At 73.1% G+C, this 23,906-nt stretch overlaps 1 protein-coding gene across 1 annotated transcript in view; it reads left to right on the forward strand.

Moving 5' to 3' along the window:
- Positions 1 to 22,678, forward strand: part of LOC128043694 (mucin-19-like) — a 29,620-nt gene extending 6,942 nt beyond the window's left edge. Inside the window, exons 6-47 of the mRNA XM_052636060.1 lie at positions 78 to 299; positions 591 to 959; positions 1,002 to 1,373; positions 1,632 to 1,761; positions 2,017 to 2,414; positions 2,673 to 3,125; positions 3,714 to 4,082; positions 4,128 to 4,496; positions 4,755 to 5,123; positions 5,166 to 5,537; positions 5,796 to 6,164; positions 6,324 to 6,578; positions 6,837 to 7,205; positions 7,365 to 7,619; positions 7,878 to 8,246; positions 8,406 to 8,660; positions 8,919 to 9,287; positions 9,447 to 9,701; positions 9,960 to 10,742; positions 11,001 to 11,369; positions 11,412 to 11,783; positions 12,042 to 12,410; positions 12,447 to 12,935; positions 13,083 to 13,451; positions 13,497 to 13,865; positions 14,124 to 14,492; positions 14,529 to 14,906; positions 15,165 to 15,533; positions 15,582 to 15,947; positions 16,206 to 16,574; positions 16,617 to 16,988; positions 17,247 to 17,615; positions 17,652 to 17,699; positions 18,288 to 18,656; positions 18,699 to 19,070; positions 19,329 to 19,697; positions 19,734 to 20,111; positions 20,370 to 20,738; positions 20,784 to 21,152; positions 21,411 to 21,779; positions 21,816 to 22,193; positions 22,505 to 22,678. Of these exons, the coding sequence (XP_052492020.1) occupies positions 78 to 299; positions 591 to 959; positions 1,002 to 1,373; positions 1,632 to 1,761; positions 2,017 to 2,414; positions 2,673 to 3,125; positions 3,714 to 4,082; positions 4,128 to 4,496; positions 4,755 to 5,123; positions 5,166 to 5,537; positions 5,796 to 6,164; positions 6,324 to 6,578; positions 6,837 to 7,205; positions 7,365 to 7,619; positions 7,878 to 8,246; positions 8,406 to 8,660; positions 8,919 to 9,287; positions 9,447 to 9,701; positions 9,960 to 10,742; positions 11,001 to 11,369; positions 11,412 to 11,783; positions 12,042 to 12,410; positions 12,447 to 12,935; positions 13,083 to 13,451; positions 13,497 to 13,865; positions 14,124 to 14,492; positions 14,529 to 14,906; positions 15,165 to 15,533; positions 15,582 to 15,947; positions 16,206 to 16,574; positions 16,617 to 16,988; positions 17,247 to 17,615; positions 17,652 to 17,699; positions 18,288 to 18,656; positions 18,699 to 19,070; positions 19,329 to 19,697; positions 19,734 to 20,111; positions 20,370 to 20,738; positions 20,784 to 21,152; positions 21,411 to 21,779; positions 21,816 to 22,193; positions 22,505 to 22,678 (14,826 nt within the window). The remainder of the gene's footprint in view (positions 1 to 77; positions 300 to 590; positions 960 to 1,001; positions 1,374 to 1,631; positions 1,762 to 2,016; positions 2,415 to 2,672; positions 3,126 to 3,713; positions 4,083 to 4,127; positions 4,497 to 4,754; positions 5,124 to 5,165; positions 5,538 to 5,795; positions 6,165 to 6,323; positions 6,579 to 6,836; positions 7,206 to 7,364; positions 7,620 to 7,877; positions 8,247 to 8,405; positions 8,661 to 8,918; positions 9,288 to 9,446; positions 9,702 to 9,959; positions 10,743 to 11,000; positions 11,370 to 11,411; positions 11,784 to 12,041; positions 12,411 to 12,446; positions 12,936 to 13,082; positions 13,452 to 13,496; positions 13,866 to 14,123; positions 14,493 to 14,528; positions 14,907 to 15,164; positions 15,534 to 15,581; positions 15,948 to 16,205; positions 16,575 to 16,616; positions 16,989 to 17,246; positions 17,616 to 17,651; positions 17,700 to 18,287; positions 18,657 to 18,698; positions 19,071 to 19,328; positions 19,698 to 19,733; positions 20,112 to 20,369; positions 20,739 to 20,783; positions 21,153 to 21,410; positions 21,780 to 21,815; positions 22,194 to 22,504) is intronic.
- Positions 22,679 to 23,906: the final 1,228 nt, after the last annotated feature.

The following is a 23,906-nucleotide window of genomic DNA, read 5'->3' on the forward strand; positions in this document are numbered from 1 at the left end:
TGACCACACCCCCCACCACCCACACCACGGCCGGCCCCTCGCCCCCCGCCAGCACGCCCACCGGGTCCAGCACGCAGGTCGCCACTCCCAGGGACACCGCAGCCCCGGCCACCTCCCTCACGGCCACTCTGGCCTCTGCCGCCGCGGCACACACCACCGGGGCGGCTAGCACCCTCCGGGTGACCACACCCACGCCCACAGCACCGCCCAGCGCTCCGGTCCTCACCTCTTCCACCATCTACTCCAGCGGGAGCACCCTCACTTCCGCCTTCACCTCACCCCTCCCGGCCTCCGCCACGGTGCACACATCCACGACTCTCCCTCCCTCCTCGGTCAGGACGCGAGCCCCCAGCTCCACGCCCGCCACCACCGAGGCCACATCCACCGGGCCCGCGGCTCCATCCACCACCGCCACCTCCGCCGTGGACCTCGGCTCCACACGCGCCCTGGCCAGCCCCTCAGACACACCCACCCCCACCCCCACGGCCTCGGCCACGCCCACGCCCGCCGCCGCCGCCACCATCCCCACCACCGGCATCATCTCCTCCGGCCCCACCACCCACCGCACACACAGCACCTTCCCTGTCCAGGCAACCTCGGCCAGCACGCCGGCCGCCACCTCCATCTTCACCACTCCCCGCAGCACGGCGACTCCCTTCGGCTCCAGCACCATCCCCGCCACATCGCTAGGCGCCTCCTCCCCGGCCTCCGGCAGTACCAGGGCCAGTACCACTCCGGCCGAGGCGGCCAGCCCACCTGCCCCGAGCACCAGTGGGCCGCCCCCGCACCCCACCACCACGGCGACTCCTCCCAGTGACGCCTCTAGCCAGCCTGTCGCCACGGAGGTGCCCTCTCCGCCGTCCGTCACATCCTCCGCCACGCCCAGCAGCACACTCTATGCTCCCGCGTCCACCACCTCCACTCCCGTGGCCACCAACAGCCCGACCTCGTCCACGGGGGTGCCTCGCTCCCCTCCACCTGCCCCCAGCACAGAGCCCGCCTCCGCCTCCACCCCGAACACCAGCCCTCTGCCCACCGACATGACCACACTCCCCACCACCCACACCACGGCCGGCCCCTCGCCCCCCGCCAGCACGCCCACCGGGTCCAGCACGCAGGTCGCCACTCCCAGGGACACCGCAGCCCCGGCCACCTCCCTCACGGCCACTCTGGCCTCTGCCGCCGCGGCACACACCACCGGGGCGGCTAGCACCCTCCGGGTGACCACACCCACGCCCACAGCACCGCCCAGCGCTCCGGTCCTCACCTCTTCCACCATCTACTCCAGCGGGAGCACCCTCACTTCCGCCTTCACCTCACCCCTCCCGGCCTCCGCCACGCTGCACACATCCACGACTCTCCCTCCCTCCTCGGTCAGGACGCGAGCCCCCAGCTCCACGCCCGCCACCACCGAGGCCACATCCACCGGGCCCGCGGCTCCATCCACCACCGCCACCTCCGCCGTGGACCTCGGCTCCACACGCGCCCGGGCCAGCCCCTCAGACACACCCACCCCCACCCCCACGGCCTCGGCCACGCCCACGCCCGCCGCCGCTGCCACCATCCCCACCACCGGCATCATCTCCTCCGGCCCCACCACGCACCGCACACACAGCACCTTCCCTGTCCAGGCAACCTCGGCCAGCACGCCGGCCACCACCTCCATCTTCACCACTCCCCGCAGCACGGCGACTCCCTTCGGCTCCAGCACCATCCCCGCCACATCGCTAGGCGCCTCCTCCCCGGCCTCCGGCAGTACCAGGGCCAGTACCACTCCGGCCGAGGCGGCCAGCCCACCTGCCCCGAGCACCAGTGGGCCGCCCCCGCACCCCACCACCACGGCGACTCCTCCCAGTGACGCCTCTAGCCAGCCTGTCGCCACAGAGGTGCCCTCTCCGCCGTCCGTCACATCCTCCGCCACGCCCAGCAGCACACTCTATGCTCCCGCGTCCACCACCTCCACTCCCGTGGCCACCAACAGCCCGACCTCGTCCACGGGGGTGCCTCGCTCCCCTCCACCTGCCCCCAGCACAGAGCCCGCCTCCGCCTCCACCCCGAACACCAGCCCTCTGCCCACCGACATGACCACACTCCCCACCACCCACACCACGGCCGGCCCCTCGCCCCCCGCCAGCACGCCCACCGGGTCCAGCACGCAGGTCGCCACTCCCAGGGACACCGCAGCCCCGGCCACCTCCCTCACGGCCACTCTGGCCTCTGCCGCCGCGGCACACACCACCGGGGCGGCTAGCACCCTCCGGGTGACCACACCCACGCCCACAGCACCGCCCAGCGCTCCGGTCCTCACCTCTTCCACCATCTACTCCAGCGGGAGCACCCTCACTTCCGCCTTCACCTCACCCCTCCCGGCCTCCGCCACGCTGCACACATCCACGACTCTCCCTCCCTCCTCGGTCAGGACGCGAGCCCCCAGCTCCACGCCCGCCACCACCGAGGCCACATCCACCGGGCCCGCGGCTCCATCCACCACCGCCACCTCCGCCGTGGACCTCGGCTCCACACGCGCCCTGGCCAGCCCCTCAGACACACCCACCCCCACCCCCACGGCCTCGGCCACGCCCACGCCCGCCGCCGCCGCCACCATCCCCACCACCGGCATCATCTCCTCCGGCCCCACCACCCACCGCACACACAGCACCTTCCCTGTCCAGGCAACCTCGGCCAGCACGCCGGCCGCCACCTCCATCTTCACCACTCGCCGCAGCACGGCGACTCCCTTCGGCTCCAGCACCATCCCCGCCACATCGCTAGGCGCCTCCTCCCCGGCCTCCGGCAGTACCAGGGCCAGTACCACTCCGGCCGAGGCGGCCAGCCCACCTGCCCCGAGCACCAGTGGGCCGCCCCCGCACCCCACCACCACGGCGACTCCTCCCAGTGACGCCTCTAGCCAGCCTGTCGCCACGGAGGTGCCCTCTCCGCCGTCCGTCACATCCTCCGCCACGCCCAGCAGCACACTCTATGCTCCCGCGTCCACCACCTCCACTCCCTTGGCAACCAACAGCCCTACCTCGTCCACGGGGGTGCCTCGCTCCCCTACACCTGCCCCCAGCACCGAGCCCGCCTCCGCCTCCACCCCGAACACCAGCCCTCTGCCCACCGACATGACCACACTCCCCACCACCCACACCACGGCCGGCCCCTCGCCCCCCGCCAGCACGCCCACCGGGTCCAGCACGCAGGTCGCCACTCCCAGGGACACCGCAGCCCCGGCCACCTCCCTCACGGCCACTCTGGCCTCTGCCGCCGCGGCACACACCACCGGGGCGGCTAGCACCCTCCGGGTGACCACACCCACGCCCACAGCACCGCCCAGCGCTCCGGTCCTCACCTCTTCCACCATCTACTCCAGCGGGAGCACCCTCACTTCCGCCTTCACCTCACCCCTCCCGGCCTCCGCCACGCTGCACACATCCACGACTCTCCCTCCCTCCTCGGTCAGGACGCGAGCCCCCAGCTCCACGCCCGCCACCACCGAGGCCACATCCACCGGGCCCGCGGCTCCATCCACCACCGCCACCTCCGCCGTGGACCTCGGCTCCACACGCGCCCTGGCCAGCCCCTCAGACACACCCACCCCCACCCCCACGGCCTCGGCCACGCCCACGCCCGCCGCCGCCGCCACCATCCCCACCACCGGCATCATCTCCTCCGGCCCCACCACCCACCGCACACACAGCACCTTCCCTGTCCAGGCAACCTCGGCCAGCACGCCGGCCGCCACCTCCATCTTCACCACTCCCCGCAGCACGGCGACTCCCTTCAGCTCCAGCACCATCCCCGCCACATCGCTAGGCGCCTCCTCCCCGGCCTCCGGCAGTACCAGGGCCAGTACCACTCCGGGCGAGGCGGCCAGCCCACCTGCCCCGAGCACCAGTGGGCCGCCCCCGCACCCCACCACCACGGCGACTCCTCCCAGTGACGCCTCTAGCCAGCCTGTCGCCACGGAGGTGCCCTCTCCGCCGTCCGTCACATCCTCCGCCACGCCCAGCAGCACACTCTATGCTCCCGCGTCCACCACCTCCACTCCCGTGGCCACCAACAGCCCGACCTCGTCCACGGGGGTGCCTCGCTCCCCTCCACCTGCCCCCAGCACCGAGCCCGCCTCCGCCTCCACCCCGAACACCAGCCCTCTGCCCACCGACATGACCACGCTCCCCACCACCCACACCACGGCCGGCCCCTCGCCCCCCGCCAGCACGCCCACCGGGTCCAGCACGCAGGTCGCCACTCCCAGGGACACCGCAGCCCCGGCCACCTCCCTCACGGCCACTCTGGCCTCTGCCGCCGCGGCACACACCACCGGGGCGGCTAGCACCCTCCGGGTGACCACACCCACGCCCACAGCACCGCCCAGCGCTCCGGTCCTCACCTCTTCCACCATCTACTCCAGCGGGAGCACCCTCACTTCCGCCTTCACCTCACCCCTCCCGGCCTCCGCCACGCTGCACACATCCACGACTCTCCCTCCCTCCTCGGTCAGGACGCGAGCCCCCAGCTCCACGCCCGCCACCACCGAGGCCACATCCACCGGGCCCGCGGCTCCATCCACCACCGCCACCTCCGCCGTGGACCTCGGCTCCACACGCGCCCTGGCCAGCCCCTCAGACACACCCACCCCCACCCCCACGGCCTCGGCCACGCCCACGCCCGCCGCCGCCGCCACCATCCCCACCACCGGCATCATCTCCTCCGGCCCCACCACCCACCGCACACACAGCACCTTCCCTGTCCAGGCAACCTTGGCCAGCACGCCGGCCGCCACCTCCATCTTCACCACTCCCCGCAGCACGGCGACTCCCTTCGGCTCCAGCACCATCCCCGCCACATCGCTAGGCGCCTCCTCCCCGGCCTCCGGCAGTACCAGGGCCAGTACCACTCCGGCCGAGGCGGCCAGCCCACCTGCCCCGAGCACCAGTGGGCCGCCCCCGCACCCCACCACCACGGCGACTCCTCCCAGTGACGCCTCTAGCCAGCCTGTCGCCACGGAGGTGCCCTCTCCGCCGTCCGTCACATCCTCCGCCACGCCCAGCAGCACACTCTATGCTCCCGCGTCCACCACCTCCACTCCCGTGGCCACCAACAGCCCGACCTCGTCCACGGGGGTGCCTCGCTCCCCTCCACCTGCCCCCAGCACCGAGCCCGCCTCCGCCTCCACCCCGAACACCAGCCCTCTGCCCACCGACATGACCACACTCCCCACCACCCACACCACAGCCGGCCCCTCGCCCCCCGCCAGCAAGCCCACCGGGTCCAGCACGCAGGTCGCCACTCCCAGGGACACCGCAGCCCCGGCCACCTCCCTCACGGCCACTCTGGCCTCTGCCGCCGCGGCACACACCACCGGGGCGGCTAGCACCCTCCGGGTGACCACACCCACGCCCACAGCACTGCCCAGCGCTCCGGTCCTCACCTCTTCCACCATCTACTCCAGCGGGAGCACCCTCACTTCCGCCTTCACCTCACCCCTCCCGGCCTCCGCCACGCTGCACACATCCACGACTCTCCCTCCCTCCTCGGTCAGGACGCGAGCCCCCAGCTCCACGCCCGCCACCACCGAGGCCACATCCACCGGGCCCGCGGCTCCATCCACCACCGCCACCTCCGCCGTGGACCTCGGCTCCACACGCGCCCTGGCCAGCCCCTCAGACACACCCACCCCCACCCCCACGGCCTCGGCCACGCCCACGCCCGCCGCCGCCGCCACCATCCCCACCACCGGCATCATCTCCTCCGGCCCCACCACCCAACGCACACACAGCACCTTCCCTGTCCAGGCAACCTCGGCCAGCACGCCGGCCGCCACCTCCATCTTCACCACTCCCCGCAGCACGGCGACTCCCTTCGGCTCCAGCACCATCCCCGCCACATCGCTAGGCGCCTCCTCCCCGGCCTCCGGCAGTACCAGGGCCAGTACCACTCCGGCCGAGGCGGCCAGCCCACCTGCCCCGAGCACCAGTGGGCCGCCCCCGCACCCCACCACCACGGCGACTCCTCCCAGTGACGCCTCTAGCCAGCCTGTCGCCACGGAGGTGCCCTCTCCGCCGTCCGTCACATCCTCCGCCACGCCCAGCAGCACACTCTATGCTCCCGCGTCCACCACCTCCACTCCCGTGGCCACCAACAGCCCGACCTCGTCCACGGGGGTGCCTCGCTCCCCTCCACCTGCCCCCAGCACAGAGCCCGCCTCCGCCTCCACCCCGAACACCAGCCCTCTGCCCACCGACATGACCACACTCCCCACCACCCACACCACGGCCGGCCCCTCGCCCCCCGCCAGCACGCCCACCGGGTCCAGCACGCAGGTCGCCACTCCCAGGGACACCGCAGCCCCGGCCACCTCCCTCACGGCCACTCTGGCCTCTGCCGCCGCGGCACACACCACCGGGGCGGCTAGCACCCTCCGGGTGACCACACCCACGCCCACAGCACCGCCCAGCGCTCCGGTCCTCACCTCTTCCAACATCTACTCCAGCGGGAGCACCCTCACTTCCGCCTTCACCTCACCCCTCCCGGCCTCCGCCACGCTGCACACATCCACGACTCTCCCTCCCTCCTCGGTCAGGACGCGAGCCCCCAGCTCCACGCCCGCCACCACCGAGGCCACATCCACCGGGCCCGCGGCTCCATCCACCACCGCCACCTCCGCCGTGGACCTCGGCTCCACACGCGCCCTGGCCAGCCCCTCAGACACACCCACCCCCACCCCCACGGCCTCGGCCACGCCCACGCCCGCCGCCGCCGCCACCATCCCCACCACCGGCATCATCTCCTCCGGCCCCACCACCCACCGCACACACAGCACCTTCCCTGTCCAGGCAACCTCGGCCAGCACGCCGGCCGCCACCTCCATCTTCACCACTCCCCGCAGCACGGCGACTCCCTTCGGCTCCAGCACCATCCCCGCCACATCGCTAGGCGCCTCCTCCCCGGCCTCCGGCAGTACCAGGGCCAGTACCACTCCGGGCGAGGCGGCCAGCCCACCTGCCCCGAGCACCAGTGGGCCGCCCCCGCACCCCACCACCACGGCGACTCCTCCCAGTGACGCCTCTAGCCAGCCTGTCGCCACGGAGGTGCCCTCTCCGCCGTCCGTCACATCCTCCGCCACGCCCAGCAGCACACTCTATGCTCCCGCGTCCACCACCTCCACTCCCGTGGCCACCAACAGCCCGACCTCGTCCACGGGGGTGCCTCGCTCCCCTCCACCTGCCCCCAGCACAGAGCCCGCCTCCGCCTCCACCCCGAACACCAGCCCTCTGCCCACCGACATGACCACACTCCCCACCACCCATACCACGGCCGGCCCCTCGCCCCCCACCAGCACGCCCACCGGGTCCAGCACGCAGGTCGCCACTCCCAGGGACACCGCAGCCCCGGCCACCTCCCTCACGGCCACTCTGGCCTCTGCCGCCGCGGCACACACCACCGGGGCGGCTAGCACCCTCCGGGTGACCACACCCACGCCCACAGCACCGCCCAGCGCTCCGGTCCTCACCTCTTCCACCATCTACTCCAGCGGGAGCACCCTCACTTCCGCCTTCACCTCACCCCTCCCGGCCTCCGCCACGCTGCACACATCCACGACTCTCCCTCCCTCCTCGGTCAGGACGCGAGCCCCCAGCTCCACGCCCGCCACCACCGAGGCCACATCCACCGGGCCCGCGGCTCCATCCACCACCGCCACCTCCGCCGTGGACCTCGGCTCCACACACGCCCTGGCCAGCCCCTCAGACACACCCACCCCCACCCCCACGGCCTCGGCCACGCCCACGCCCGCCGCCGCCGCCGCCATCCCCACCACCGGCATCATCTCCTCCGGCCCCACCACCCACCGCACACACAGCACCTTCCCTGTCCAGGCAACCTCGGCCAGCACGCCGGCCGCCACCTCCATCTTCACCACTCCCCGCAGCACGGCGACTCCCTTCGGCTCCAGCACCATCCCCGCCACATCGCTAGGCGCCTCCTCCCCGGCCTCCGGCAGTACCAGGGCCAGTACCACTCCGGCCGAGGCGGCCAGCCCACCTGCCCCGAGCACCAGTGGGCCGCCCCCGCACCCCAACACCACGGCGACTCCTCCCAGTGACGCCTCTAGCCAGCCTGTCGCCACGGAGGTGCCCTCTCCGCCGTCCGTCACATCCTCCGCCACGCCCAGCAGCACACTCTATGCTCCCGCGTCCACCACCTCCACTCCCGTGGCCACCAACAGCCCGACCTCGTCCACGGGGGTGCCTCGCTCCCCTCCACCTGCCCCCAGCACAGAGCCCGCCTCCGCCTCCACCCCGAACACCAGCCCTCTGCCCACCGACATGACCACACTCCCCACCACCCACACCACGGCCGGCCCCTCGCCCCCCGCCAGCACGCCCACCGGGTCCAGCACGCAGGTCGCCACTCCCAGGGACACCGCAGCCCCGGCCACCTCCCTCACGGCCACTCTGGCCTCTGCCGCCGCGGCACACACCACCGGGGCGGCTAGCACCCTCCGGGTGACCACACCCACGCCCACAGCACCGCCCAGCGCTCCGGTCCTCACCTCTTCCACCATCTACTCCAGCGGGAGCACCCTCACTTCCGCCTTCACCTCACCCCTCCCGGCCTCCGCCACGCTGCACACATCCACGACTCTCCCTCCCTCCTCGGTCAGGACGCGAGCCCCCAGCTCCACGCCCGCCACCACCGAGGCCACATCCACCGGGCCCGCGGCTCCATCCACCACCGCCACCTCCGCCGTGGACCTCGGCTCCACACGCGCCCTGGCCAGCCCCTCAGACACACCCACCCCCACCCCCACGGCCTCGGCCACGCCCACGCCCGCCGCCGCCGCCACCATCCCCACCACCGGCATCATCTCCTCCGGCCCCACCACCCACCGCACACACAGCACCTTCCCTGTCCAGGCAACCTCGGCCAGCACGCCGGCCGCCACCTCCATCTTCACCACTCCCCGCAGCACGGCGACTCCCTTCGGCTCCAGCACCATCCCCGCCACATCGCTAGGCGCCTCCTCCCCGGCCTCCGGCAGTACCAGGGCCAGTACCACTCCGGCCGAGGCGGCCAGCCCACCTGCCCCGAGCACCAGTGGGCCGCCCCCGCACCCCAACACCACGGCGACTCCTCCCAGTGACGCCTCTAGCCAGCCTGTCGCCACGGAGGTGCCCTCTCCGCCGTCCGTCACATCCTCCGCCACGCCCAGCAGCACACTCTATGCTCCCGCGTCCACCACCTCCACTCCCGTGGCCACCAACAGCCCGACCTCGTCCACGGGGGTGCCTCGCTCCCCTCCACCTGCCCCCAGCACAGAGCCCGCCTCCGCCTCCACCCCGAACACCAGCCCTCTGCCCACCGACATGACCACACTCCCCACCACCCACACCACGGCCGGCCCCTCGCCCCCCGCCAGCACGCCCACCGGGTCCAGCACGCAGGTCGCCACTCCCAGGGACACCGCAGCCCCGGCCACCTCCCTCACGGCCACTCTGGCCTCTGCCGCCGCGGCACACACCACCGGGGCGGCTAGCACCCTCCGGGTGACCACACCCACGCCCACAGCACCGCCCAGCGCTCCGGTCCTCACCTCTTCCACCATCTACTCCAGCGGGAGCACCCTCACTTCCGCCTTCACCTCACCCCTCCCGGCCTCCGCCACGCTGCACACATCCACGACTCTCCCTCCCTCCTCGGTCAGGACGCGAGCCCCCAGCTCCACGCCCGCCACCACCGAGGCCACATCCACCGGGCCCGCGGCTCCATCCACCACCGCCACCTCCGCCGTGGACCTCGGCTCCACACGCGCCCTGGCCAGCCCCTCAGACACACCCACCCCCACCCCCACGGCCTCGGCCACGCCCACGCCCGCCGCCGCCGCCACCATCCCCACCACCGGCATCATCTCCTCCGGCCCCACCACCCACCGCACACACAGCACCTTCCCTGTCCAGGCAACCTCGGCCAGCACGCCGGCCGCCACCTCCATCTTCACCACTCCCCGCAGCACGGCGACTCCCTTCGGCTCCAGCACCATCCCCGCCACATCGCTAGGCGCCTCCTCCCCGGCCTCCGGCAGTACCAGGGCCAGTACCACTCCGGGCGAGGCGGCCAGCCCACCTGCCCCGAGCACCAGTGGGCCGCCCCCGCACCCCACCACCACGGCGACTCCTCCCAGTGACGCCTCTAGCCAGCCTGTCGCCACGGAGGTGCCCTCTCCGCCGTCCGTCACATCCTCCGCCACGCCCAGCAGCACACTCTATGCTCCCGCGTCCACCACCTCCACTCCCGTGGCCACCAACAGCCCGACCTCGTCCACGGGGGTGCCTCGCTCCCCTCCACCTGCACCCAGCACAGAGCCCGCCTCCGCCTCCACCCCGAACACCAGCCCTCTGCCCACCGACATGACCACACTCCCCACCACCCATACCACGGCCGGCCCCTCGCCCCCCGCCAGCACGCCCACCGGGTCCAGCACGCAGGTCGCCACTCCCAGGGACACCGCAGCCCCGGCCACCTCCCTCACGGCCACTCTGGCCTCTGCCGCCGCGGCACACACCACCGGGGCGGCTAGCACCCTCCGGGTGACCACACCCACGCCCACAGCACCGCCCAGCGCTCCGGTCCTCACCTCTTCCACCATCTACTCCAGCGGGAGCACCCTCACTTCCGCCTTCACCTCACCCCTCCCGGCCTCCGCCACGCTGCACACATCCACGACTCTCCCTCCCTCCTCGGTCAGGACGCGAGCCCCCAGCTCCACGCCCGCCACCACCGAGGCCACATCCACCGGGCCCGCGGCTCCATCCACCACCGCCACCTCCGCCGTGGACCTCGGCTCCACACGCGCCCTGGCCAGCCCCTCAGACACACCCACCCCCACCCCCACGGCCTCGGCCACGCCCACGCCCGCCGCCGCCGCCACCATCCCCACCACCGGCATCATCTCCTCCGGCCCCACCACCCACCGCACACACAGCACCTTCCCTGTCCAGGCAACCTCGGCCAGCACGCCGGCCGCCACCTCCATCTTCACCACTCCCCGCAGCACGGCGACTCCCTTCGGCTCCAGCACCATCCCCGCCACATCGCTAGGCGCCTCCTCCCCGGCCTCCGGCAGTACCAGGGCCAGTACCACTCCGGCCGAGGCGGCCAGCCCACCTGCCCCGAGCACCAGTGGGCCGCCCCCGCACCCCACCACCACGGCGACTCCTCCCAGTGACGCCTCTAGCCAGCCTGTCGCCACGGAGGTGCCCTCTCCGCCGTCCGTCACATCCTCCGCCACGCCCAGCAGCACACTCTATGCTCCCGCGTCCACCACCTCCACTCCCGTGGCCACCAACAGCCCGACCTCGTCCACGGGGGTGCCTCGCTCCCCTCCACCTGCCCCCAGCACAGAGCCCGCCTCCGCCTCCACCCCGAACACCAGCCCTCTGCCCACCGACATGACCACACTCCCCACCACCCACACCACGGCCGGCCCCTCGCCCCCCGCCAGCACGCCCACCGGGTCCAGCACGCAGGTCGCCACTCCCAGGGACACCGCAGCCCCGGCCACCTCCCTCACGGCCACTCTGGCCTCTGCCGCCGCGGCACACACCACCGGGGCGGCTAGCACCCTCCGGGTGACCACACCCACGCCCACAGCACCGCCCAGCGCTCCGGTCCTCACCTCTTCCACCATCTACTCCAGCGGGAGCACCCTCACTTCCGCCTTCACCTCACCCCTCCCGGCCTCCGCCACGCTGCACACATCCACGACTCTCCCTCCCTCCTCGGTCAGGACGCGAGCCCCCAGCTCCACGCCCGCCACCACCGAGGCCACATCCACCGGGCCCGCGGCTCCATCCACCACCGCCACCTCCGCCGTGGACCTCGGCTCCACACGTGCCCTGGCCAGCCCCTCAGACACACCCACCCCCACCCCCACGGCCTCGGCCACGCCCACGCCCGCCGCCGCCGCCACCATCCCCACCACCGGCATCATCTCCTCCGGCCCCACCACCCACCGCACACACAGCACCTTCCCTGTCCAGGCAACCTCGGCCAGCACGCCGGCCGCCACCTCCATCTTCACCACTCCCCGCAGCACGGCGACTCCCTTCGGCTCCAGCACCATCCCCGCCACATCGCTAGGCGCCTCCTCCCCGGCCTCCGGCAGTACCAGGGCCAGTACCACTCCGGGCGAGGCGGCCAGCCCACCTGCCCCGAGCACCAGTGGGCCGCCCCCGCACCCCACCACCACGGCGACTCCTCCCAGTGACGCCTCTAGCCAGCCTGTCGCCACGGAGGTGCCCTCTCCGCCGTCCGTCACATCCTCCGCCACGCCCAGCAGCACACTCTATGCTCCCGCGTCCACCACCTCCACTCCCGTGGCCACCAACAGCCCGACCTCGTCCACGGGGGTGCCTCGCTCCCCTCCACCTGCCCCCAGCACAGAGCCCGCCTCCGCCTCCACCCCGAACACCAGCCCTCTGCCCACCGACATGACCACACTCCCCACCACCCATACCACGGCCGGCCCCTCGCCCCCCGCCAGCACGCCCACCGGGTCCAGCACGCAGGTCGCCACTCCCAGGGACACCGCAGCCCCGGCCACCTCCCTCACGGCCACTCTGGCCTCTGCCGCCGCGGCACACACCACCGGGGCGGCTAGCACCCTCCGGGTGACCACACCCACGCCCACAGCACCGCCCAGCGCTCCGGTCCTCACCTCTTCCACCATCTACTCCAGCGGGAGCACCCTCACTTCCGCCTTCACCTCACCCCTCCCGGCCTCCGCCACGCTGCACACATCCACGACTCTCCCTCCCTCCTCGGTCAGGACGCGAGCCCCCAGCTCCACGCCCGCCACGACCGAGGCCACATCCACCGGGCCCGCGGCTCCATCCACCACCGCCACCTCCGCCGTGGACCTCGGCTCCACACGCGCCCTGGCCAGCCCCTCAGACACACCCACCCCCACCCCCACGGCCTCGGCCACGCCCACGCCCGCCGCCGCCGCCACCATCCCCACCACCGGCATCATCTCCTCCGGCCCCACCACCCACCGCACACACAGCACCTTCCCTGTCCAGGCAACCTCGGCCAGCACGCCGGCCGCCACCTCCATCTTCACCACTCCCCGCAGCACGGCGACTCCCTTCGGCTCCAGCACCATCCCCGCCACATCGCTAGGCGCCTCCTCCCCGGCCTCCGGCAGTACCAGGGCCAGTACCACTCCGGCCGAGGCGGCCAGCCCACCTGCCCCGAGCACCAGTGGGCCGCCCCCGCACCCCACCACCACGGCGACTCCTCCCAGTGACGCCTCTAGCCAGCCTGTCGCCACGGAGGTGCCCTCTCCGCCGTCCGTCACATCCTCCGCCACGCCCAGCAGCACACTCTATGCTCCCGCGTCCACCACCTCCACTCCCGTGGCCACCAACAGCCCGACCTCGTCCACGGGGGTGCCTCGCTCCCCTCCACCTGCCCCCAGCACAGAGCCCGCCTCCGCCTCCACCCCGAACACCAGCCCTCTGCCCACCGACATGACCACACTCCCAACCACCCACACCACGGCCGGCCCCTCGCCCCCCGCCAGCACGCCCACCGGGTCCAGCACGCAGGTCGCCACTCCCAGGGACACCGCAGCCCCGGCCACCTCCCTCACGGCCACTCTGGCCTCTGCCGCCGCGGCACACACCACCGGGGCGGCTAGCACCCTCCGGGTGACCACACCCACGCCCACAGCACCGCCCAGCGCTCCGGTCCTCACCTCTTCCACCATCTACTCCAGCGGGAGCACCCTCACTTCCGCCTTCACCTCACCCCTCCCGGCCTCCGCCACGCTGCACACATCCACGACTCTCCCTCCCTCCTCGGTCAGGACGCGAGCCCCCAGCTCCACGCCCGCCACCACCGAGGCCACATCCACCGGGCCCGCGGCTCCATCCACCACCGCCACCTCCGCCGTGGACCTCGGCTCCACACGCGCCCTGGCCAGCCCCTCAGACACACCCACCCCCACCCCCACGGCCTCGGCCACGCCCACGCCCGCCGCCGCCGCCACCATCCCCACCACCGGCATCATCTCCTCCGGCCCCACCACCCACCGCACACACAGCACCTTCCCTGTCCAGGCAACCTCGGCCAGCACGCCGGCCGCCACCTCCATCTTCACCACTCCCCGCAGCACGGCGACTCCCTTCGGCTCCAGCACCATCCCCGCCACATCGCTAGGCGCCTCCTCCCCGGCCTCCGGCAGTACCAGGGCCAGTACCACTCCGGCCGAGGCGGCCAGCCCACCTGCCCCGAGCACCAGTGGGCCGCCCCCGCACCCCACCACCACGGCGACTCCTCCCAGTGACGCCTCTAGCCAGCCTGTCGCCACGGAGGTGCCCTCTCCGCCGTCCGTCACATCCTCCGCCACGCCCAGCAGCACACTCTATGCTCCCGCGTCCACCACCTCCACTCCCGTGGCCACCAACAGCCCGACCTCGTCCACGGGGGTGCCTCGCTCCCCTCCACCTGCCCCCAGCACAGAGCCCGCCTCCGCCTCCACCCCGAACACCAGCCCTCTGCCCACCGACATGACCACACTCCCCACCACCCATACCACGGCCGGCCCCTCGCCCCCCGCCAGCACGCCCACCGGGTCCAGCACGCAGGTCGCCACTCCCAGGGACACCGCAGCCCCGGCCACCTCCCTCACGGCCACTCTGGCCTCTGCCGCCGCGGCACACACCACCGGGGCGGCTAGCACCCTCCGGGTGACCACACCCACGCCCACAGCACCGCCCAGTGCTCCGGTCCTCACCTCTTCCACCATCTACTCCAGCGGGAGCACCCTCACTTCCGCCTTCACCTCACCCCTCCCGGCCTCCGCCACGCTGCACACATCCACGACTCTCCCTCCCTCCTCGGTCAGGACGCGAGCCCCCAGCTCCACGCCCGCCACCACCGAGGCCACATCCACCGGGCCCGCGGCTCCATCCACCACCGCCACCTCCGCCGTGGACCTCGGCTCCACACGCGCCCTGGCCAGCCCCTCAGACACACCCACCCCCACCCCCACGGCCTCGGCCACGCCCACGCCCGCCGCCGCCGCCACCATCCCCACCACCGGCATCATCTCCTCCGGCCCCACCACCCACCGCACACACAGCACCTTCCCTGTCCAGGCAACCTCGGCCAGCACGCCGGCCGCCACCTCCATCTTCACCACTCCCCGCAGCACGGCGACTCCCTTCGGCTCCAGCACCATCCCCGCCACATCGCTAGGCGCCTCCTCCCCGGCCTCCGGCAGTACCAGGGCCAGTACCACTCCGGCCGAGGCGGCCAGCCCACCTGCCCCGAGCACCAGTGGGCCGCCCCCGCACCCCACCACCACGGCGACTCCTCCCAGTGACGCCTCTAGCCAGCCTGTCGCCACGGAGGTGCCCTCTCCGCCGTCCGTCACATCCTCCGCCACGCCCAGCAGCACACTCTATGCTCCCGCGTCCACCACCTCCACTCCCGTGGCCACCAACAGCCCGACCTCGTCCACGGGGGTGCCTCGCTCCCCTCCACCTGCCCCCAGCACAGAGCCCGCCTCCGCCTCCACCCCGAACACCAGCCCTCTGCCCACCGACATGACCACACTCCCCACCACCCACACCACGGCCGGCCCCTCGCCCCCCGCCAGCACGCCCACCGGGTCCAGCACGCAGGTCGCCACTCCCAGGGACACCGCAGCCCCGGCCACCTCCCTCACGGCCACTCTGGCCTCTGCCGCCGCGGCACACACCACCGGGGCGGCTAGCACCCTCCGGGTGACCACACCCACGCCCACAGCACCGCCCAGCGCTCCGGTCCTCACCTCTTCCACCATCTACTCCAGCGGGAGCACCCTCACTTCCGCCTTCACCTCACCCCTCCCGGCCTCCGCCACGCTGCACACATCCACGACTCTCCCTCCCTCCTCGGTCAGGACGCGAGCCCCCAGCTCCACGCCCGCCACCACCGAGGCCACATCCACCGGGCCCGCGGCTCCATCCACCACCGCCACCTCCGCCGTGGACCTCGGCTCCACACGCGCCCTGGCCAGCCCCTCAGACACACCCACCCCCACCCCCACGGCCTCGGCCACGCCCACGCCCGCCGCCGCCGCCACCATCCCCACCACCGGCATCATCTCCTCCGGCCCCACCACCCACCGCACACACAGCACCTTCCCTGTCCAGGCAACCTCGGCCAGCACGCCGGCCGCCACCTCCATCTTCACCACTCCCCGCAGCACGGCGACTCCCTTCGGCTCCAGCACCATCCCCGCCACATCGCTAGGCGCCTCCTCCCCGGCCTCCGGCAGTACCAGGGCCAGTACCACTCCGGCCGAGGCGGCCAGCCCACCTGCCCCGAGCACCAGTGGGCCGCCCCCGCACCCCACCACCACGGCGACTCCTCCCAGTGACGCCTCTAGCCAGCCTGTCGCCACGGAGGTGCCCTCTCCGCCGTCCGTCACATCCTCCGCCACGCCCAGCAGCACACTCTATGCTCCCGCGTCCACCACCTCCACTCCCGTGGCCACCAACAGCCCGACCTCGTCCACGGGGGTGCCTCGCTCCCCTCCACCTGCCCCCAGCACAGAGCCCGCCTCCGCCTCCACCCCGAACACCAGCCCTCTGCCCACCGACATGACCACACTCCCCACCACCCACACCACGGCCGGCCCCTCGCCCCCCGCCAGCACGCCCACCGGGTCCAGCACGCAGGTCGCCACTCCCAGGGACACCGCAGCCCCGGCCACCTCCCTCACGGCCACTCTGGCCTCTGCCGCCGCGGCACACACCACCGGGGCGGCTAGCACCCTCCGGGTGACCACACCCACGCCCACAGCACCGCCCAGCGCTCCGGTCCTCACCTCTTCCACCATCTACTCCAGCGGGAGCACCCTCACTTCCGCCTTCACCTCACCCCTCCCGGCCTCCGCCACGCTGCACACATCCACGACTCTCCCTCCCTCCTCGGTCAGGACGCGAGCCCCCAGCTCCACGCCCGCCACCACCGAGGCCACATCCACCGGGCCCGCGGCTCCATCCACCACCGCCACCTCCGCCGTGGACCTCGGCTCCACACGCGCCCTGGCCAGCCCCTCAGACACACCCACCCCCACCCCCACGGCCTCGGCCACGCCCACGCCCGCCGCCGCCGCCACCATCCCCACCACCGGCATCATCTCCTCCGGCCCCACCACCCACCGCACACACAGCACCTTCCCTGTCCAGGCAACCTCGGCCAGCACGCCGGCCGCCACCTCCATCTTCACCACTCCCCGCAGCACGGCGACTCCCTTCGGCTCCAGCACCATCCCCGCCACATCGCTAGGCGCCTCCTCCCCGGCCTCCGGCAGTACCAGGGCCAGTACCACTCCGGCCGAGGCGGCCAGCCCACCTGCCCCGAGCACCAGTGGGCCGCCCCCGCACCCCACCACCACGGCGACTCCTCCCAGTGACGCCTCTAGCCAGCCTGTCGCCACGGAGGTGCCCTCTCCGCCGTCCGTCACATCCTCCGCCACGCCCAGCAGCACACTCTATGCTCCCGCGTCCACCACCTCCACTCCCGTGGCCACCAACAGCCCGACCTCGTCCACGGGGGTGCCTCGCTCCCCTCCACCTGCCCCCAGCACAGAGCCCGCCTCCGCCTCCACCCCGAACACCAGCCCTCTGCCCACCGACATGACCACACTCCCCACCACCCACACCACGGCCGGCCCCTCGCCCCCCGCCAGCACGCCCACCGGGTCCAGCACGCAGGTCGCCACTCCCAGGGACACCGCAGCCCCGGCCACCTCCCTCACGGCCACTCTGGCCTCTGCCGCCGCGGCACACACCACCGGGGCGGCTAGCACCCTCCGGGTGACCACACCCACGCCCACAGCACCGCCCAGCGCTCCGGTCCTCACCTCTTCCACCATCTACTCCAGCGGGAGCACCCTCACTTCCGCCTTCACCTCACCCCTCCCGGCCTCCGCCACGCTGCACACATCCACGACTCTCCCTCCCTCCTCGGTCAGGACGCGAGCCCCCAGCTCCACGCCCGCCACCACCGAGGCCACATCCACCGGGCCCGCGGCTCCATCCACCACCGCCACCTCCGCCGTGGACCTCGGCTCCACACGCGCCCTGGCCAGCCCCTCAGACACACCCACCCCCACCCCCACGGCCTCGGCCACGCCCACGCCCGCCGCCGCCGCCACCATCCCCACCACCGGCATCATCTCCTCCGGCCCCACCACCCACCGCACACACAGCACCTTCCCTGTCCAGGCAACCTCGGCCAGCACGCCGGCCGCCACCTCCATCTTCACCACTCCCCGCAGCACGGCGACTCCCTTCGGCTCCAGCACCATCCCCGCCACATCGCTAGGCGCCTCCTCCCCGGCCTCCGGCAGTACCAGGGCCAGTACCACTCCGGCCGAGGCGGCCAGCCCACCTGCCCCGAGCACCAGTGGGCCGCCCCCGCACCCCACCACCACGGCGACTCCTCCCAGTGACGCCTCTAGCCAGCCTGTCGCCACGGAGGTGCCCTCTCCGCCGTCCGTCACATCCTCCGCCATGCCCAGCAGCACACTCTATGCTCCCGCGTCCACCACCTCCACTCCCGTGGCCACCAACAGCCCGACCTCGTCCACGGGGGTGCCTCGCTCCCCTCCACCTGCCCCCAGCACAGAGCCCGCCTCCGCCTCCACCCCGAACACCAGCCCTCTGCCCACCGACATGACCACACTCCCCACCACCCACACCACGGCCGGCCCCTCGCCCCCCGCCAGCACGCCCACCGGGTCCAGCACGCAGGTCGCCACTCCCAGGGACACCGCAGCCCCGGCCACCTCCCTCACGGCCACTCTGGCCTCTGCCGCCGCGGCACACACCACCGGGGCGGCTAGCACCCTCCGGGTGACCACACCCACGCCCACAGCACCGCCCAGCGCTCCGGTCCTCACCTCTTCCACCATCTACTCCAGCGGGAGCACCCTCACTTCCGCCTTCACCTCACCCCTCCCGGCCTCCGCCACGCTGCACACATCCACGACTCTCCCTCCCTCCTCGGTCAGGACGCGAGCCCCCAGCTCCACGCCCGCCACCACCGAGGCCACATCCACCGGGCCCGCGGCTCCATCCACCACCGCCACCTCCGCCGTGGACCTCGGCTCCACACGCGCCCTGGCCAGCCCCTCAGACACACCCACCCCCACCCCCACGGCCTCGGCCACGCCCACGCCCGCCGCCGCCGCCACCATCGCCACCACCGGCATCATCTCCTCCGGCCCCACCACCCACCGCACACACAGCACCTTCCCTGTCCAGGCAACCTCGGCCAGCACGCCGGCCGCCACCTCCATCTTCACCACTCCCCGCAGCACGGCGACTCCCTTCGGCTCCAGCACCATCCCCGCCACATCGCTAGGCGCCTCCTCCCCGGCCTCCGGCAGTACCAGGGCCAGTACCACTCCGGCCGAGGCGGCCAGCCCACCTGCCCCGAGCACCAGTGGGCCGCCCCCGCACCCCACCACCACGGCGACTCCTCCCAGTGACGCCTCTAGCCAGCCTGTCGCCACGGAGGTGCCCTCTCCGCCGTCCGTCACATCCTCCGCCACGCCCAGCAGCACACTCTATGCTCCCGCGTCCACCACCTCCACTCCCGTGGCCACCAACAGCCCGACCTCGTCCACGGGGGTGCCTCGCTCCCCTCCACCTGCCCCCAGCTCCGAGCCCGCCTCCGCCTCCACCCCGAACACCAGCCCTCTGCCCACCGACATGACCACACTCCCCACCACCCACACCACGGCCGGCCCCTCGCCCCCCGCCAGCACGCCCACCGGGTCCAGCACGCAGGTCGCCACTCCCAGGGACACCGCAGCCCCGGCCACCTCCCTCACGGCCACTCTGGCCTCTGCCGCCGCGGCACACACCACCGGGGCGGCTAGCACCCTCCGGGTGACCACACCCACGCCCACAGCACCGCCCAGCGCTCCGGTCCTCACCTCTTCCACCATCTACTCCAGCGGGAGCACCCTCACTTCCGCCTTCACCTCACCCCTCCCGGCCTCCGCCACGCTGCACACATCCACGACTCTCCCTCCCTCCTCGGTCAGGACGCGAGCCCCCAGCTCCACGCCCGCCACCACCGAGGCCACATCCACCGGGCCCGCGGCTCCATCCACCACCGCCACCTCCGCCGTGGACCTCGGCTCCACACGCGCCCTGGCCAGCCCCTCAGACACACCCACCCCCACCCCCACGGCCTCGGCCACGCCCACGCCCGCCGCCGCCGCCACCATCCCCACCACCGGCATCATCTCCTCCGGCCCCACCACCCACCGCACACACAGCACCTTCCCTGTCCAGGCAACCTCGGCCAGCACGCCGGCCGCCACCTCCATCTTCACCACTCCCCGCAGCACGGCGACTCCCTTCGGCTCCAGCACCATCCCCGCCACATCGCTAGGCGCCTCCTCCCCGGCCTCCGGCAGTACCAGGGCCAGTACCACTCCGGCCGAGGCGGCCAGCCCACCTGCCCCGAGCACCAGTGGGCCGCCCCCGCACCCCACCACCACGGCGACTCCTCCCAGTGACGCCTCTAGCCAGCCTGTCGCCACGGAGGTGCCCTCTCCGCCGTCCGTCACATCCTCCGCCACGCCCAGCAGCACACTCTATGCTCCCGCGTCCACCACCTCCACTCCCGTGGCCACCAACAGCCCGACCTCGTCCACGGGGGTGCCTCGCTCCCCTCCACCTGCCCCCAGCACAGAGCCCGCCTCCGCCTCCACCCCGAACACCAGCCCTCTGCCCACCGACATGACCACACTCCCCACCACCCACACCACGGCCGGCCCCTCGCCCCCCGCCAGCACGCCCACCGGGTCCAGCACGCAGGTCGCCACTCCCAGGGACACCGCAGCCCCGGCCACCTCCCTCACGGCCACTCTGGCCTCTGCCGCCGCGGCACACACCACCGGGGCGGCTAGCACCCTCCGGGTGACCACACCCACGCCCACAGCACCGCCCAGCGCTCCGGTCCTCACCTCTTCCACCATCTACTCCAGCGGGAGCACCCTCACTTCCGCCTTCACCTCACCCCTCCCGGCCTCCGCCACGCTGCACACATCCACGACTCTCCCTCCCTCCTCGGTCAGGACGCGAGCCCCCAGCTCCACGCCCGCCACCACCGAGGCCACATCCACCGGGCCCGCGGCTCCATCCACCACCGCCACCTCCGCCGTGGACCTCGGCTCCACACGCGCCCTGGCCAGCCCCTCAGACACACCCACCCCCACCCCCACGGCCTCGGCCACGCCCACGCCCGCCGCCGCCGCCACCATCCCCACCACCGGCATCATCTCCTCCGGCCCCACCACCCACCGCACACACAGCACCTTCCCTGTCCAGGCAACCTCGGCCAGCACGCCGGCCGCCACCTCCATCTTCACCACTCCCCGCAGCACGGCGACTCCCTTCGGCTCCAGCACCATCCCCGCCACATCGCTAGGCGCCTCCTCCCCGGCCTCCGGCAGTACCAGGGCCAGTACCACTCCGGCCGAGGCGGCCAGCCCACCTGCCCCGAGCACCAGTGGGCCGCCCCCGCACCCCACCACCACGGCGACTCCTCCCAGTGACGCCTCTAGCCAGCCTGTCGCCACGGAGGTGCCCTCTCCGCCGTCCGTCACATCCTCCGCCACGCCCAGCAGCACACTCTATGCTCCCGCGTCCACCACCTCCACTCCCGTGGCCACCAACAGCCCGACCTCGTCCACGGGGGTGCCTCGCTCCCCTCCACCTGCCCCCAGCACAGAGCCCGCCTCCGCCTCCACCCCGAACACCAGCCCTCTGCCCACCGACATGACCACACTCCCCACCACCCACACCACGGCCGGCCCCTCGCCCCCCGCCAGCACGCCCACCGGGTCCAGCACGCAGGTCGCCACTCCCAGGGACACCGCAGCCCCGGCCACCTCCCTCACGGCCACTCTGGCCTCTGCCGCCGCGGCACACACCACCGGGGCGGCTAGCACCCTCCGGGTGACCACACCCACGCCCACAGCACCGCCCAGCGCTCCGGTCCTCACCTCTTCCACCATCTACTCCAGCGGGAGCACCCTCACTTCCGCCTTCACCTCACCCCTCCCGGCCTCCGCCACGCTGCACACATCCACGACTCTCCCTCCCTCCTCGGTCAGGACGCGAGCCCCCAGCTCCACGCCCGCCACCACCGAGGCCACATCCACCGGGCCCGCGGCTCCATCCACCACCGCCACCTCCGCCGTGGACCTCGGCTCCACACGCGCCCTGGCCAGCCCCTCAGACACACCCACCCCCACCCCCACGGCCTCGGCCACGCCCACGCCCGCCGCCGCCGCCACCATCCCCACCACCGGCATCATCTCCTCCGGCCCCACCACCCACCGCACACACAGCACCTTCCCTGTCCAGGCAACCTCGGCCAGCACGCCGGCCGCCACCTCCATCTTCACCACTCCCCGCAGCACGGCGACTCCCTTCGGCTCCAGCACCATCCCCGCCACATCGCTAGGCGCCTCCTCCCCGGCCTCCGGCAGTACCAGGGCCAGTACCACTCCGGCCGAGGCGGCCAGCCCACCTGCCCCGAGCACCAGTGGGCCGCCCCCGCACCCCACCACCACGGCGACTCCTCCCAGTGACGCCTCTAGCCAGCCTGTCGCCACGGAGGTGCCCTCTCCGCCGTCCGTCACATCCTCCGCCACGCCCAGCAGCACACTCTATGCTCCCGCGTCCACCACCTCCACTCCCGTGGCCACCAACAGCCCGACCTCGTCCACGGGGGTGCCTCGCTCCCCTCCACCTGCCCCCAGCACAGAGCCCGCCTCCGCCTCCACCCCGAACACCAGCCCTCTGCCCACCGACATGACCACACTCCCCACCACCCACACCACGGCCGGCCCCTCGCCCCCCGCCAGCACGCCCACCGGGTCCAGCACGCAGGTCGCCACTCCCAGGGACACCGCAGCCCCGGCCACCTCCCTCACGGCCACTCTGGCCTCTGCCGCCGCGGCACACACCACCGGGGCGGCTAGCACCCTCCGGGTGACCACACCCACGCCCACAGCACCGCCCAGCGCTCCGGTCCTCACCTCTTCCACCATCTACTCCAGCGGGAGCACCCTCACTTCCGCCTTCACCTCACCCCTCCCGGCCTCCGCCACGCTGCACACATCCACGACTCTCCCTCCCTCCTCGGTCAGGACGCGAGCCCCCAGCTCCACGCCCGCCACCACCGAGGCCACATCCACCGGGCCCGCGGCTCCATCCACCACCGCCACCTCCGCCGTGGACCTCGGCTCCACACGCGCCCTGGCCAGCCCCTCAGACACACCCACCCCCACCCCCACGGCCTCGGCCACGCCCACGCCCGCCGCCGCCGCCACCATCCCCACCACCGGCATCATCTCCTCCGGCCCCACCACCCACCGCACACACAGCACCTTCCCTGTCCAGGCAACCTCGGCCAGCACGCCGGCCGCCACCTCCATCTTCACCACTCCCCGCAGCACGGCGACTCCCTTCGGCTCCAGCACCATCCCCGCCACATCGCTAGGCGCCTCCTCCCCGGCCTCCGGCAGTACCAGGGCCAGTACCACTCCGGGCGAGGCGGCCAGCCCACCTGCCCCGAGCACCAGTGGGCCGCCCCCGCACCCCACCACCACGGCGACTCCTCCCAGTGACGCCTCTAGCCAGCCTGTCGCCACGGAGGTGCCCTCTCCGCCGTCCGTCACATCCTCCACCACGCCCAGCAGCACACTCTATGCTCCCGCGTCCACCACCTCCACTCCCGTGGCCACCAACAGCCCGACCTCGTCCACGGGGGTGCCTCGCTCCCCTCCACCTGCCCCCAGCTCCGAGCCCGCCTCC

This window comes from Budorcas taxicolor, chromosome 2 (assembly GCF_023091745.1).
Source record: "Budorcas taxicolor isolate Tak-1 chromosome 2, Takin1.1, whole genome shotgun sequence".
NCBI lineage: Eukaryota > Metazoa > Chordata > Mammalia > Artiodactyla > Bovidae > Budorcas > Budorcas taxicolor.